Source organism: Pelodiscus sinensis, chromosome 1 (assembly GCF_052426305.1).
Source record: "Pelodiscus sinensis isolate ZL-2025 chromosome 1, ASM5242630v1, whole genome shotgun sequence".
In the NCBI taxonomy this organism is placed as follows: domain Eukaryota; kingdom Metazoa; phylum Chordata; order Testudines; family Trionychidae; genus Pelodiscus; species Pelodiscus sinensis.
In genome coordinates, this window is record NC_143052.1 from 121,692,657 (window position 1) to 121,705,100 (window position 12,444).

At 41.3% G+C, this 12,444-nt stretch overlaps 1 protein-coding gene across 7 annotated transcripts in view; it reads left to right on the plus strand.

The window, feature by feature from the left end:
- The window catches only part of FGFR1OP2 (FGFR1 oncogene partner 2), a 30,513-nt gene that overhangs the window by 6,620 nt on the left and 11,449 nt on the right, over positions 1–12,444 (plus strand). For 5 of the 7 annotated variants that reach the window (XM_025187037.3, XM_014575769.4, XM_006127682.5 and 2 more), the window contains exons 3-5: positions 542–659; positions 1,632–1,777; positions 10,882–10,995. In XM_025187037.3, coding sequence (XP_025042822.1) covers positions 542–659; positions 1,632–1,777; positions 10,882–10,995 — 378 coding nt within the window. The remainder of the gene's footprint in view (positions 1–541; positions 660–1,631; positions 1,778–10,881; positions 10,996–12,444) is intronic. The other 2 variants (XM_014575771.4, XM_006127683.5) reach the window with 1 other exon arrangement.

Sequence of the window (12,444 nt, forward strand, 5' to 3'; positions counted from 1 at the left end):
GTTAGCTCAGACATGCAGGAGTAAGCAAAAATATTATTCTTCATAGAAGAGCAACACAATCTCCTGTTTACTTTTGCATGAGAATTCTCATCTTTATATTTTCTTCCATGACAAAGTAGCCCGTACAGATTATTTTAAGTGGGTAAACAATTTCCTTTCTGCTGTTAATTTAACCAGTGAATATTATTAGAATCTGTTTTGCTAAGTGTGGGTAATAGCTTCTGTAGTATCCACCTTAGTATCCATCCTGTCAATCTCAGTCATGTTTTTAAAAAAAAAAAGTCACCTTTTATTTAAAGTCGTGAAGTAAATGTTGCATCTCAGGAGGATTATAATGGTCAGCAAAACCTCCAGGCATAAGAATATTATTACAAACTAGCTTTTGTTAATTATCTCTAATTACTTGCTGATTAATAACAGTGTATCGTAAGAGCTATTTAATATTGGTCAGATTCCAACTTTGAAACTAGTAAGGACTAATGCAGCTACTTGGCCTCATTTACACAATTGTTTTTTTTAATCTGTTTAATTCTACAATTAGTACCAAGAAGAAATTCAAGAACTCAATGAGGTAGCAAGACATCGGCCTCGATCTACCTTAGTAATGGGTATCCAACAGGAAAACAGACAGATTAGAGAACTGCAACAGGAAAATAAAGGTGAGGCTTAATATTTTGTTTTAGGATCTGATCCTGCTCCATTAAAATCAATGGGAGTTTTGTCATTGACTTCAATGGACTTAGGGTCTTATCCTAAGAATTTTGTTTTTATCTTAAATTCTTCTAGTATAATCAGTCAGATATCTACAAAACCAGTGCATATGGAGATTTTATTACAATGGTGAATTAAAAAAATTCATGCATTCTCTTCCTTTGAGATATTTTTAAATTATAGTTTTGCTAAATTATAGTTTTGCTGGCATTTTTCTATAGGTCTTAAAGCTCTTAGTCAAGTCACAGAATAAATAACATTAACTGCTACTATAAAATATATATATTTGTGGGTATATCTTGAAGTTGCCAAGAAAATAATTTATGTACAGGGGACTCTTCTATTTAAAAAAAATAATCTAATTAAACATCTCAATAGTTTTGGGGTACTCTAAACAAGGGAACACTCATATTCACTAGTCTCATCTCTCATACTCTTTTTTTGTAGAGCACCAACTCAAAGGTCAGCCCAGCTTACAAAATACAATTTTAATCCCTTTGAGCCTTTGGTACAGAGAAGCTTAGCTTTTTGAAAATGAACTGCTGGTACTATATACTGAAGAATCACAAAATATTGCATCAGAAAACAAAATTTTGCTTATGTTTAAATTCAGACAAATGCTGCAGAGTTACAGGTTAAAACAGTAGCCCAACTTCCAGATAAACTCTGCGCTGGGTGTTTTAAGTGAAGAAGTAGGAGTGAGATCCTCACCCTTTTCTATGGCCACTTTACTCCCGTTTAAAAAGGGATGGGACAGCAATAAAGGGGGCTCCATAGGGCCTGGTTCTGGCTGTGGGAGAACTCCGTAAAAGCACTATGCAGACTTTATTTGGTGGTATCTAAGAGCTTTTATTTGTTTTTTGCAAATGAATAATTTTTGCATGCATGTCTTGAAACAATTCTTAAATTATTTTTGTTAGAACTACGTACATCTCTTGAAGAACATCAGTCTGCTTTGGAACTCATAATGAGCAAATACAGAGAGCAGATGTTCAGGCTGCTTATGGCCAGCAAAAAGGATGATCCAGGTATAATTACGAAGTTAAAAGAGCAACATTCCAAGGTAATAAGTCTCTTTAAAAAACTTATTCATGTTTAAATGTAAGATAATTGAACAAATGAATTTTTACATTAGAAAGTACAGGCAGTCCCCGGGTTACGTACAAGATAGGGACTGTAGGTTTGTTCTTAAGTTGAATCTGTATGTAAGTTGGAACTGGCATCCAGATTCAGCCGCTGCTGAAACTGATCGGTTTCAACAGCGGCTGAATCTGGACGCCAGTTCCGACTTATATATAGATTCAACTTAAGAACCCCAGGCATCCCCAAGTCAGCTGCTGCTGAAACTGATCAGTGGCTGATTCCAGGAAGCTCGGGGCAGGGGTTTCCTGCAGTCAGCCGCTGGTCAGTTTCAGCAGCGGCTGACTTGGGGACGCCTGGGGCAGAGCAGCTGGGGTTCTGCTGGGTTGGTCCAGTAGCGCCGCCGCTCCTCGGCGCTACTGGACCAACCCGGCAGCACCCCAGCTGCTCTGCCCCAGGTGTCCTGATTCAGCCGCTGCTGAAACAGATCAGCAGCGGCTGAATCAGGACTCCTGGGGCAGAGCAGCTGGGGTGCTGCTGGGTTGGTCCAGTAGCGCCAAGGAGAGGTGCTGCGGGACCAACCGGCAGCGCCCCACCTGCTCTACCACAGGCCCGGGGCTTTGCTGCATGTCTCCCTGGTCTGCTGGGGAGGCGGGGGCGCACTAGCTGCGTCCCCCCCCCCCCCAGCAGACCAGGGAGACGCGGAGCAAAGTGGCGGAGGACCCGGGCTGATCTGGAAGCGCCGCGGTCCCACCCGGGTCCTCCGGCACTTTGCTCCGCATCTCCCTGGTCTGCAGGCTCCTCCCCTCCCCCCTCCCCACTCCCCAGCAGACCAGGGAGACGCAGAGCAGCTTTTCTCGCCCCGGAGGACGTGGGCGGCGGGACCAGGCGTCCTGCTGCTCCCGTCGTCCAGGGCGAGAAAATCCCCGTTCGTAATTGCGGATCCAACATAAGTCGGATCCGCGTAACTCGGGGACTGCCCGTATATTATCGGTTCCCTAATTTTTATAGAATAGCCTACTTAAACATCGACAGGCAGCTTGTTCAGGCTAACCAATCAACTTTACTAAATATTTGTGTTCATGCATTCAAAGAGCATTTCACTACAACATTTCTATAATTCTCTTGTAGACTTTTGGGGAAGGGGAGAAGCAGCTATGCCATATTGGACTTTTGGCTGTCAGTCTCCAGTAATTTAAATTAGCTCAGTGTTCCAGCATGCACTGGTGACTTTAATGGCTCTGTGATCAGTGCTGGGTCAATAAGGTAAACCTTGTTTGTTCAATATTCAGTCGCTTTTCTGAAGGTATTAAAGTAGTTTTGAGAGAACCTTCTGAATATTGAAAAACCAGGCTTATCTTTCTTCTCTTCTCCCATCCCTTCTGGCAGACTTCCTGTTTTAGCACTAATCAGAGATGGTATGGAGTAACCAGTACATTGTAGGATGTCTGAGTGGAACTGTAAGCTGTCCATATTAGGTGAGCTGCTTGATGATCAGAGAAGAGTAAAGGATTACTAAGAGCCAATGTTTTTCTAACTTGCTATCAGTGGGAGATATATAAATCAATACAAATGAAAGTATTCAGCTCCTAATCAGGCGGACCGATGTTATTTTGGTTCTTCGCCTTTAATAAGCTTTTGTCAGAAAGTGTGAATGTTGAATTCATCTTTTAAAAGTAATTGATATGTATTTAAATTGTACCTTTGTAACATGGTACAATAAACTTTTAATTAATGGAAAGTACTGTAATGGTTACTGTGCACTATTGCATTAGAAGAGCTTTAGAAATAGATTTTACATACAAATAATAGAATAAAAAGCATTGTTAGGTACCAGAAGTAGCTTCATAGACAAAAATTTCAAATAGAAAGGACATTGATAAATTAAAGAAATGCAAGTACTATAAAGTTAGTATATGCTTCTAGAAGATATAAAGATGAAGCATTATTGTGTTTAAGTCCTAAGCAAGAAAACAATATAGTGACAGTTGTGTGTGGAGGTTTTTTTTGTTTAATCCAGCATGTTGGGCAGGGCTGGACAAAATATGGTCCATGGGCCAGCCAACTCCCTGCCTGTCCCACTCCTCCTTGGCATGCAGTAAAGCTGGCTGCGGGAGCATATGTGTGTCCCTTAATGCTGAGAGCACAGGAGGGGACAAGAAGCTTCTCGTATTGTCCCTGCCCCAGTAGCTCCCAGTGTCCCATTTCCAGCCAATAGCAGCTGCCTGTTAGCAGGACAGGCAGTGTGTGCCCCATATCCCCTAGGCTCATAGCGTTCAGTTCACAGTAGCAAATATGGACCCTGCAGCTGCTCCGAGCACATATAAGGGCATGGAAGGCAGGGACCCTGGCTAAGGAACCTGCTGGCTGGGAGCTGGCCAGGCAAGGTCTCCTAGCCAAAGCCTGCCTCTGGCACCCCATTCCCTCCCCCAACCCTCTGTCCCCACCATACACTCCTACCCTATGTAACCCAAATCTTTTGTACCCCTGCACCTTCCCAGATTAGAATATCCCCTCCTGACCCTTTCTCAGGTCACAACTCTCCTCCCAGACTCAGCACTCTCTTCTCCTACACCCCTTCCCCATGCCAGAGTCCTCTCCTATACCCCTACCCTCTCCCCCGCTCCCAGACCCAGCACCCCTGTCCCAGGTCACAACCAATACCCCTGCACTTCTACCCCAGGTCACACTCTCCAGGTCATAGACCATGCACCCCCGTCTGCTCCCCTGGTCACAGTCTCTTCCACCCAAACTTCCTCCCAGATCCCTGCACCTCCTCCATTAATATAATGGAAGAATGTGACCTTTGACCATTTACCAAATTCTTGGAGTGGCTTCCCATCACACTTTTGTCCACCTCTGATGTTGGGGAATTAGGGGTGCCAGTAAGCGGAAAAATTCCAGTTAACTAAAGGGAGGGAGTTTGTGTGCAGGAGGGAGATTGGGGGCAAGAGATGAGGGTGTAGGCCAGGTTTTGGGATTCTAGATATGCCTGCGGGGGGGAGACAGTGGAAGGAGCCACCTAGTTATGCTGCAGGTAAAACACTGCCTTTACCCCAGCCTCCTTCCCCAAGACCCTTCCTCCACTAAGCTCCTTCCCAGAGCCCATGCCACCTGAACCCTTTGTGGCCATTCCACCGCCTAGAAGGAACACAGAAATGTCACTGCTTTCAGAGAGTCATGCAGAGCTGGGTAAGGAGCCTGCCAGACCCACTTCAAACAGACTATAAACTAGACTTCTTATGAAGATTAGGAATGCTAGGGTGCATCTAGACTGGCAAAAATTTGCTAGCTGTCTACACTGGCAACTTGAATTTGCGCAAGAGCACTGACTTTGTAATGTACAAAATCAGTGCTTCTTGCACAAATACTTTCACGCTTCCTCCCGCTCAGGGATAAGCCCTCTTGCACAAGAGGGCCAGTATAGACAGGCACCTTAATTTTTTGCGCAAGAAAGCCTGATGGCTAAAATGGCCATCGGAGCTTTCTTTCGCAAAAGCGCGTCTAGATTAGCACAGATGCTTTTGCGCAAAAGCATCCTTGCCAATCTAGACGCTCTTTTGCAGAAATACTTTTAACAGAAAAACTTTTCCATTAAAAGTATTTCTGCAAAATCATGCTAGTCTAGACGTAGCCCTACCGTGCAGAGCTGTCCTTTTGGTATGGAGCTGGATAACAAAACTCTCACTGTATCTCCCTCTGATTTACATGAAGAGTATGTTTTAGTAGAGAGATTTCAAGACCACCTTGAACTTTTTGGTCCAATTAAATCGATTTAGCATGTCTGTTGGAGAGATACTAATGAGTCAGTATGCCTGGAATTTCACCACTTGCACTTCCCGCTAGTTTTATACAGTCAGTTATGTTGTGTAATCTTGAAGTGCAGTCTAAAAGCTTCTATTTCTTATGCGCATTAAGACTATACAAGCAGTCCCCGGGTTACATGGATCCGACTTACATCGGATCCCTACTTACAAATGGGGTGAGGCAGCCCCGCACTAGCTGCTTTCCCCCAGCAGACCACGGAGACGCGAAGCTAGCACGCCCCCCAGCAGACCAGGGAGACGCGGAGCAGCTTTTCTCAGCAGACACCTCAGCTTGAGAATAAAGGACTGAGGGAAGTGAGGTGTGGGAGAATAAAACTGAGCTCTGGATAAATGTTTGGCTAGAGTTTCCCCTACAATATGTACCAGTTCCGACTTACATACAAATTCAACTTAAGAACAAACCTACAGTCCCTATCTTGTACGTAACCCGGGGACTGCCTGTACTCCAAATTTGGTGTCCAAGGAATTTATCTTGCTTTAGCAGTTCATTACTGTTCTACAAAGTGACAATTTTTGGCACTAGTCTACTGAAATTTTCTAAGTTTTCTGTAACTGGCGCTTTTTAGACAGAAATTTGAAAACATTTATGCTGGTGCTATACATACCAGAAAAATATGTGAATGGTATTAAATAGTAAAAACTGGTCTAAATCATGTAGAAATATGTTCTGAATTTAAACTTGTCATGCAATTTCCTGCTATGAACAGTTTAATTGTAAACATCCTAAAGACTGTTTTGACAATTAATTTTTTTTTATTTTTGCAGGCACTTGATCCTTGCTATGGATTAGTGCCATCTGGTAACTTTAAAACAGCCAAGTACTTTAAACAGCAATATTGTAACTCAGACAATAGTAACTGCACACCCTTTACCTTTTTTGTAATACTTTACAATGTTAAAATGGATGTAAACTTGAATTACTCTAAATCAGAGATTTTTCCTCATTAGTACCTCCTGGTGTGTCCATTAAGCACTTAATTATGGACTGGAAAGGAGGTAGCTAGCAAATCAGAATATACATTTTTAAAAGGTGGTGTTTTCAGATCTTTAGATTTACCTTTTTCAAAATAGTAAGCAATAGAATATTATGGTTGTTACTAAAAAATTCCAAATCTCTTAACACATGTTCTAAAAAAAGCTTCTGATTTTAATATGAACATGATGACGGATATTACAGGAATCTTTTTCTTTTGGGGAATAGTTTGACCTTCACTAACATTCAGCATTCAAAACTATCAGCTATACAAAAATCATTCAGGAATATTTTAGGTCAGTAGAATAAAAGCAGAACCAGGCTTAACCAGGAGATCTTGCATGATCTAAAAATAGTCATATAAAAAATGTAAACTAGGACAAATTACAAAGGATGAATATAGGCAAACAATACAGGAATGCAGGGGCAAGATTAGAGAGGCAAAGGCACAAAACGAGCTACAGGTATAAAGGGAAACAAGAAGACATTCTATAAATATATTAGAAGCAAGAGGAAGACCAAGGATAGGGTAGACCCATTGCTCAGTGAGGAGGGAGAAACTTGGAAATAGCAGATATGCTTAATGATTTCTTTGTTTCGGTCTTCACTGAAAAGTCTGATGAAGGAATGCCTAACTTAGTGAATGCCAGTGGGAAAGGGGGTAGGTTTAGAAGATAAAATAAAAAAAGAACAAGTTAAAAATCACTTAGAAAAGTTAGATGCCTGCAAGACACCAGGGCCTGATGAAATGCATGCTAGAATACTCGAGGAGCTGAGAGAGGAGGTATCTGAGCCTTTAGCGATCATCTTTGGAAAATCATGGACGACAGGAAAGATTCCAGAAGATTGGAAAAGAGCAAATATAGTGCCCATCTGTAAAAAGGGAAATAAGAACAACCCAGGAAACTACAGACCAGTCAGTTTAACTTCTGTGCAGGAAAAATAATGGAGCAAGTAATTAAGGAAATGATCTGCAAACACTTTCAAGATAGTAAGGTGATAGGTAAGAGCCAGCATGGATTTGTAAAGAACAAATCATGTCAAACCAAAATGATAGCTTTCTTAGATATAATAACGAGCCTTGTGGATAAGGGAGAAGCAGTGGATGTGGTATACCTCGACTTTAGTAAGGTGTTTGATATGGTCTTGCATGATATTCTTATCAGTAAACTAGGCAAATACAACTTAGATGGGGCTACTGTAAGGTGGGTGCATAACTGGCTGGATAACCATTTTCAGAGGTAGTTATTAATGGTTCACAATCCTGCTGGAAAGGTATAACAAGTGGTGTTCCACAGGGGTCTGTTTTGGGACCGGTTCTGTTCAATATCCTCATCAACTATTTAGATATAGGCTTAGAGAGTACTCTTATTAAGTTTGCAGATAATACCAACCTGGGAGGGGTTGCAACTGCTTTGGAGGATAGGGTCGTAATTTAAAATGATCTGGACAAATTGGAGAAATGGTCTGAGGTAAACAGGATGAAGTTTAATACGGACAAATGTAAAGTGCTCCACTTTGGAAGGAACAATTAGTTTCACGCATACAGAATGGGAAGCGACTGTCTAGGAAGGAGTACAGCAGAAAGGGATCTAGGGTTATAGTGGACCACAAGCTAAATGAGTCCACAGTGTGACGCTGTTTAAAAAAAAAAAAAAAAAAAACATGATTCTAGGATGCATTAACAAGTGTGTTGTGAGCAAAACACAAGAAGTCATTCTTCTGCTCTACTCTGCGCTGATTAGGCCTCAGTTGGAGTATTGTGCCCAGTTCTGGGCACCACATTTCAAGAAAGATATGGAGAAATTGGAGAAGGTCCAGAGAAGAGCAACAAGAATGATTAAAGGTCTAAAGAACATGACTATGAAGGAAGACTGAAAGAATTGGGCTTGTTTAGTTTGGAAAAGAGAAGATTGAGAGGGGACATGATAGTAGTTTTCAGGTATCTAAAAGAGTGTCACGAGGAGGAGGGAGGAAAAATTGTTCTTCCTGGCCTCTGAGGATAGAACAAGAAGCTGTGGGCTTAAACTGCAGCAAGGCAGGTTTAGGTTTGACATTAGGAAAAAGTTCCTAACTGTCATGGTGGTTAAACACTGGAAAAAATTGCCCAGGAAGGTTGTGGAATCTCCATCTCTGGAGATATTTAAAAATAGGTTAGATAAATGTCTATCCGGGATGGTCTAGACAGTATTGAGTCCTGCCATGAGGGCAAGGGGACTGGACTCAATGACCTCTCGAGGTGTCTTCCAGTCCTAGGATTCTATGATTTAAATGGAATATCTAAATCAAAATCAATAGATGCAGGAAATGGTTAATATGGATGACCTGCTTTTCTCTGGCTTGGTGTAGAATCTGTTCTCTAACATGGTTGGGGGAGATTAATCTACCAGATGAGGTGTGATCAGGACTGCTATTTTACAAGTGATTAAAGCCTAATCCTCGTCACTAAGTATGAGATGTTAATCTTAAAGTTCTGGCAAATTCCAACTTCAGTAATTACATTCTTCCTCATTGTCTTTTATTTTAATACTTTCTAAAATACATAGGGTTAATGGTGTAAAATACTGTATTTCAGGGGTGGATAAAATGTGTGGGGCTACTTAACTTTTCTGATATCGGTTACTGGTTTCAGGGGAGAGTGGCTTAGGTGTATTGTAGATCTGTAATTATTACCATAGAGGAGACCATTGAACAATGGGAGCAGCTGACGTTACCAAAAGAGTTTATAGAATAAATTTAAAACAGAACCCTGAAGTGGTATAGGGAGGATGAAGAGCCATTAAAGGATATTATAGAAAAATGGGTAGCAAAGTAGAACCACCAGCAGAAATACTGAAAGAAAAGAGAGTGCGTAATTCCAATTTTTAGTTCTGTCTTTGTGAATTAATTATTCCATGTCCACTGTTGCAATGTAGGGGCTCTATGCAATGTCAATTCTAGAAATGCTAACTTCAATCGGACTTGCTAGATATTCAATATTGCACTTTGATTATCTTTTGCCACACTTTATATGAGACAAAACAAATAATTAACCTAACTTTGTTCAACTCAGTAGGTAGATACTAGTAATGGCTGCTTATAATTTTGTAGAAAGGTGTAGTGTGTGTATAATATATTTTTATTAAGTTTTTCCCTCTATCTGAAGATCATTGGTAACTTTAAGGAAGAAAATAGTGATGTGAATAAGGAAAGACGAATACTGAAATTGTCGCTTACTGTGATACGAAAACAAAAATTTGACCAAAGATCTGATGTGTGCTTTAGTGGACAGTCAAGGTAACAGAAATTGATTAAAGTCCAAACATAGTTTAAGGACACCTACCAAAAAACTAAATTGTCTGGACCACCCCACAAAAAAAAATAGAATACGGATTACTCTTTGAACAGTGGAGTTAGTAGATATTCATCCTAAGGATGTAAGCGACTAGCCCACTATCTGAAAAGCAAAAGCTTATTGGATAGTTGACTAGTCCCTTGACTAGTTGCTGCTGCTCCTCCTCTCCCCCACACCCCACTGCCTCTATCAGTGCCAGGGGTTGAGGAGGCAGGGGGGTAGCGGGGACCAGGTGCAAGCCAGTAATCAACTGATTCCTGCCTCATGCCCAATCAAAGATGCTGTGCCTCTGCTTTTTAGATATATTAAGAGCATGACAGCTTTTAATTCATTCAAAAATCAGAAGTGCAGCGGTGGGGGGACCCAACGTGAGCTGGGACAGCTGATTCCTGGCTCACACCAGGCGCCTCAGTCCGGCTGAACTTTCACCTTTTTAATGTATTCAGAGATGGCAGGCTCTTAATATATCTAAAAAGCAGAGCCACAGCAGAGTTAGCTCCCAAGGCTGGGGATTAACCCTGCTGCGGCTCCCCCACTTATCAACTAATCGATGGTAAATCCATCAATTAGTTGATAATCAAAATTTAACATCCCTAGTTCTCCCTGACAGTCCTTTCAGTAGGAGAGCAAAAAAAATCACCACCCCTGTAGAGATTATATGGTCAGTTTTGGTGCTATGGTAGCAAGATTAATCCTAATTTCTGCAAGCATGAGACTAAAGGTGACTTAAGTCTTCAGAAAGTTACTCAGGCAATGATTAGGTTTATTGGATAAACTGTCACAATAATATCAGATAGTGTTGGAAAGTTGTGCGGCTTAATTTACTGCTAGATATAAATCACTATAAATTCAAATTTTTTATAATTGGCACTGCAGTTAAAATGCATTTAATGCTCACTTGTATTAATGCAGGAAAGGATATATTGCTAAAGCTTTCAATTTCATGTATGGTTTAGGAGCTACAAGTGCATATGGACCAAATTACAGAAATGGCAGCAGTAATGAGAAGAGCCATTGAAATTGATGAGCAGCGCGGTTGCAAAGAGCAGGAGCGTATCTTTGAGCTAGAAGTAAGTATGAAATGAAAGAAGCTAAGGCAGAAACCAGCTTTTCTCTTCCCCTCTCCCAATTGCTAAATGTACTGAAGCCAGTGCTGCTGCTTTTTAATTAGTGTGGATTTTCAAAGCAGAGGAACTTTTCTAGTTTTGAAATGCTCGCTTGCTCAAATTTCAAGTTGACTTTTTATTTGACCACCTGTTAGAATTTTTTAAATCTACTTCCCTCTTTGGCACTAAACATTTATTTTGCTTGGCTTATCTCCCCTATCACCTTCTAGTTGTCAGGGCAACAGCAGCAAGGGGTTAAAGAGCAGACTTGCTGAAATAGTATTGTGAGAATTGAGCTACATATTATGCTCAGATTTGAGTGCTTTGAGATCCTGCTCAGTTTTTATATCAGTGGATTTAGCCTCTAATGCGACATTTTCTTTCCTGCCTTTATGTATTTTTAGTTGTACTACTCAACCACTGTGAATGTGCCAGTTCAGTTTACGAATTGTGTGAGATTATGAAGCCTAAGTTTGTGTTCTGTTGAAAATAGTTGCACCTTGCAGCCTTTAGCTTCCTCTGTAGTCTGTCTGCCTCCATGTAGGGTTGCAAATTCCAAAGGCTTGTGGCAAAACGAGAGTAATTGTCTCAGGTGCCCAATCATGGGAAATCTAGTCACTCAGGAGATTGGTCCCTGCCCTGAAGAACTGCGTTAGAATTTAGCAGGTGTGAAGTGACTCTGGCAACAGTCACCTGACAGGAGTGTGTGCTCATGTAGGGAAGCTGACATGACTGTCACCTGATCAGTGCTGAAGTTTTAAAAGAATAGAGGCTGGTCTCTGCTTGGAGGCTGTCTTCTGCTCTTGATGGGGAAGAGCTCACTTGTTTTCTGACAGCATGCCTGACAAGGGGATGGATTATTCTTTAACCATTTCCAATAGAAAGCTTAAGATACTGAGAGATTGTGCTTAGGGTGTCTTCTATGTTCATTTTTTCCTGTGCTTTACAGAATTAAGTATGAGAGAATATAAAGGTATAAAGTGTATTTGTGTATCACAACTGCTGCACTGTAAATGGGAAGCTTCACATCTTTTGGGTGGCATTCTGGGCAAAGGAATGAGTTGAAGGAGGAGCGTCAGTGCTGAGCTAAGAAGGGCTAGGTGGCTGCATAGTGGTTTCATATTGAGAGTGGGTGCCTGTTAGAAGATAAATACATTGAGATTACAGCAGTAACTGAACTCACTCAGGCTTCAGCAGCTTAATGCACACCAAGGGATCCAGAGCATAAAGAGGGGTATTCCCCTTAGGTCAATCCTAGGCATTCACTAAATTGTTTAACACTTGTCCAAATACTTCCCTGGCTCCAGTTGTCTACTGTGACTTCTAATTTCATTAGATGCTACATTGTCTGCAACAATGCCCAGACTAGAGAAAGCCTTTACCATTGGTGCTTCTCTGTGCCCATTACAAAAT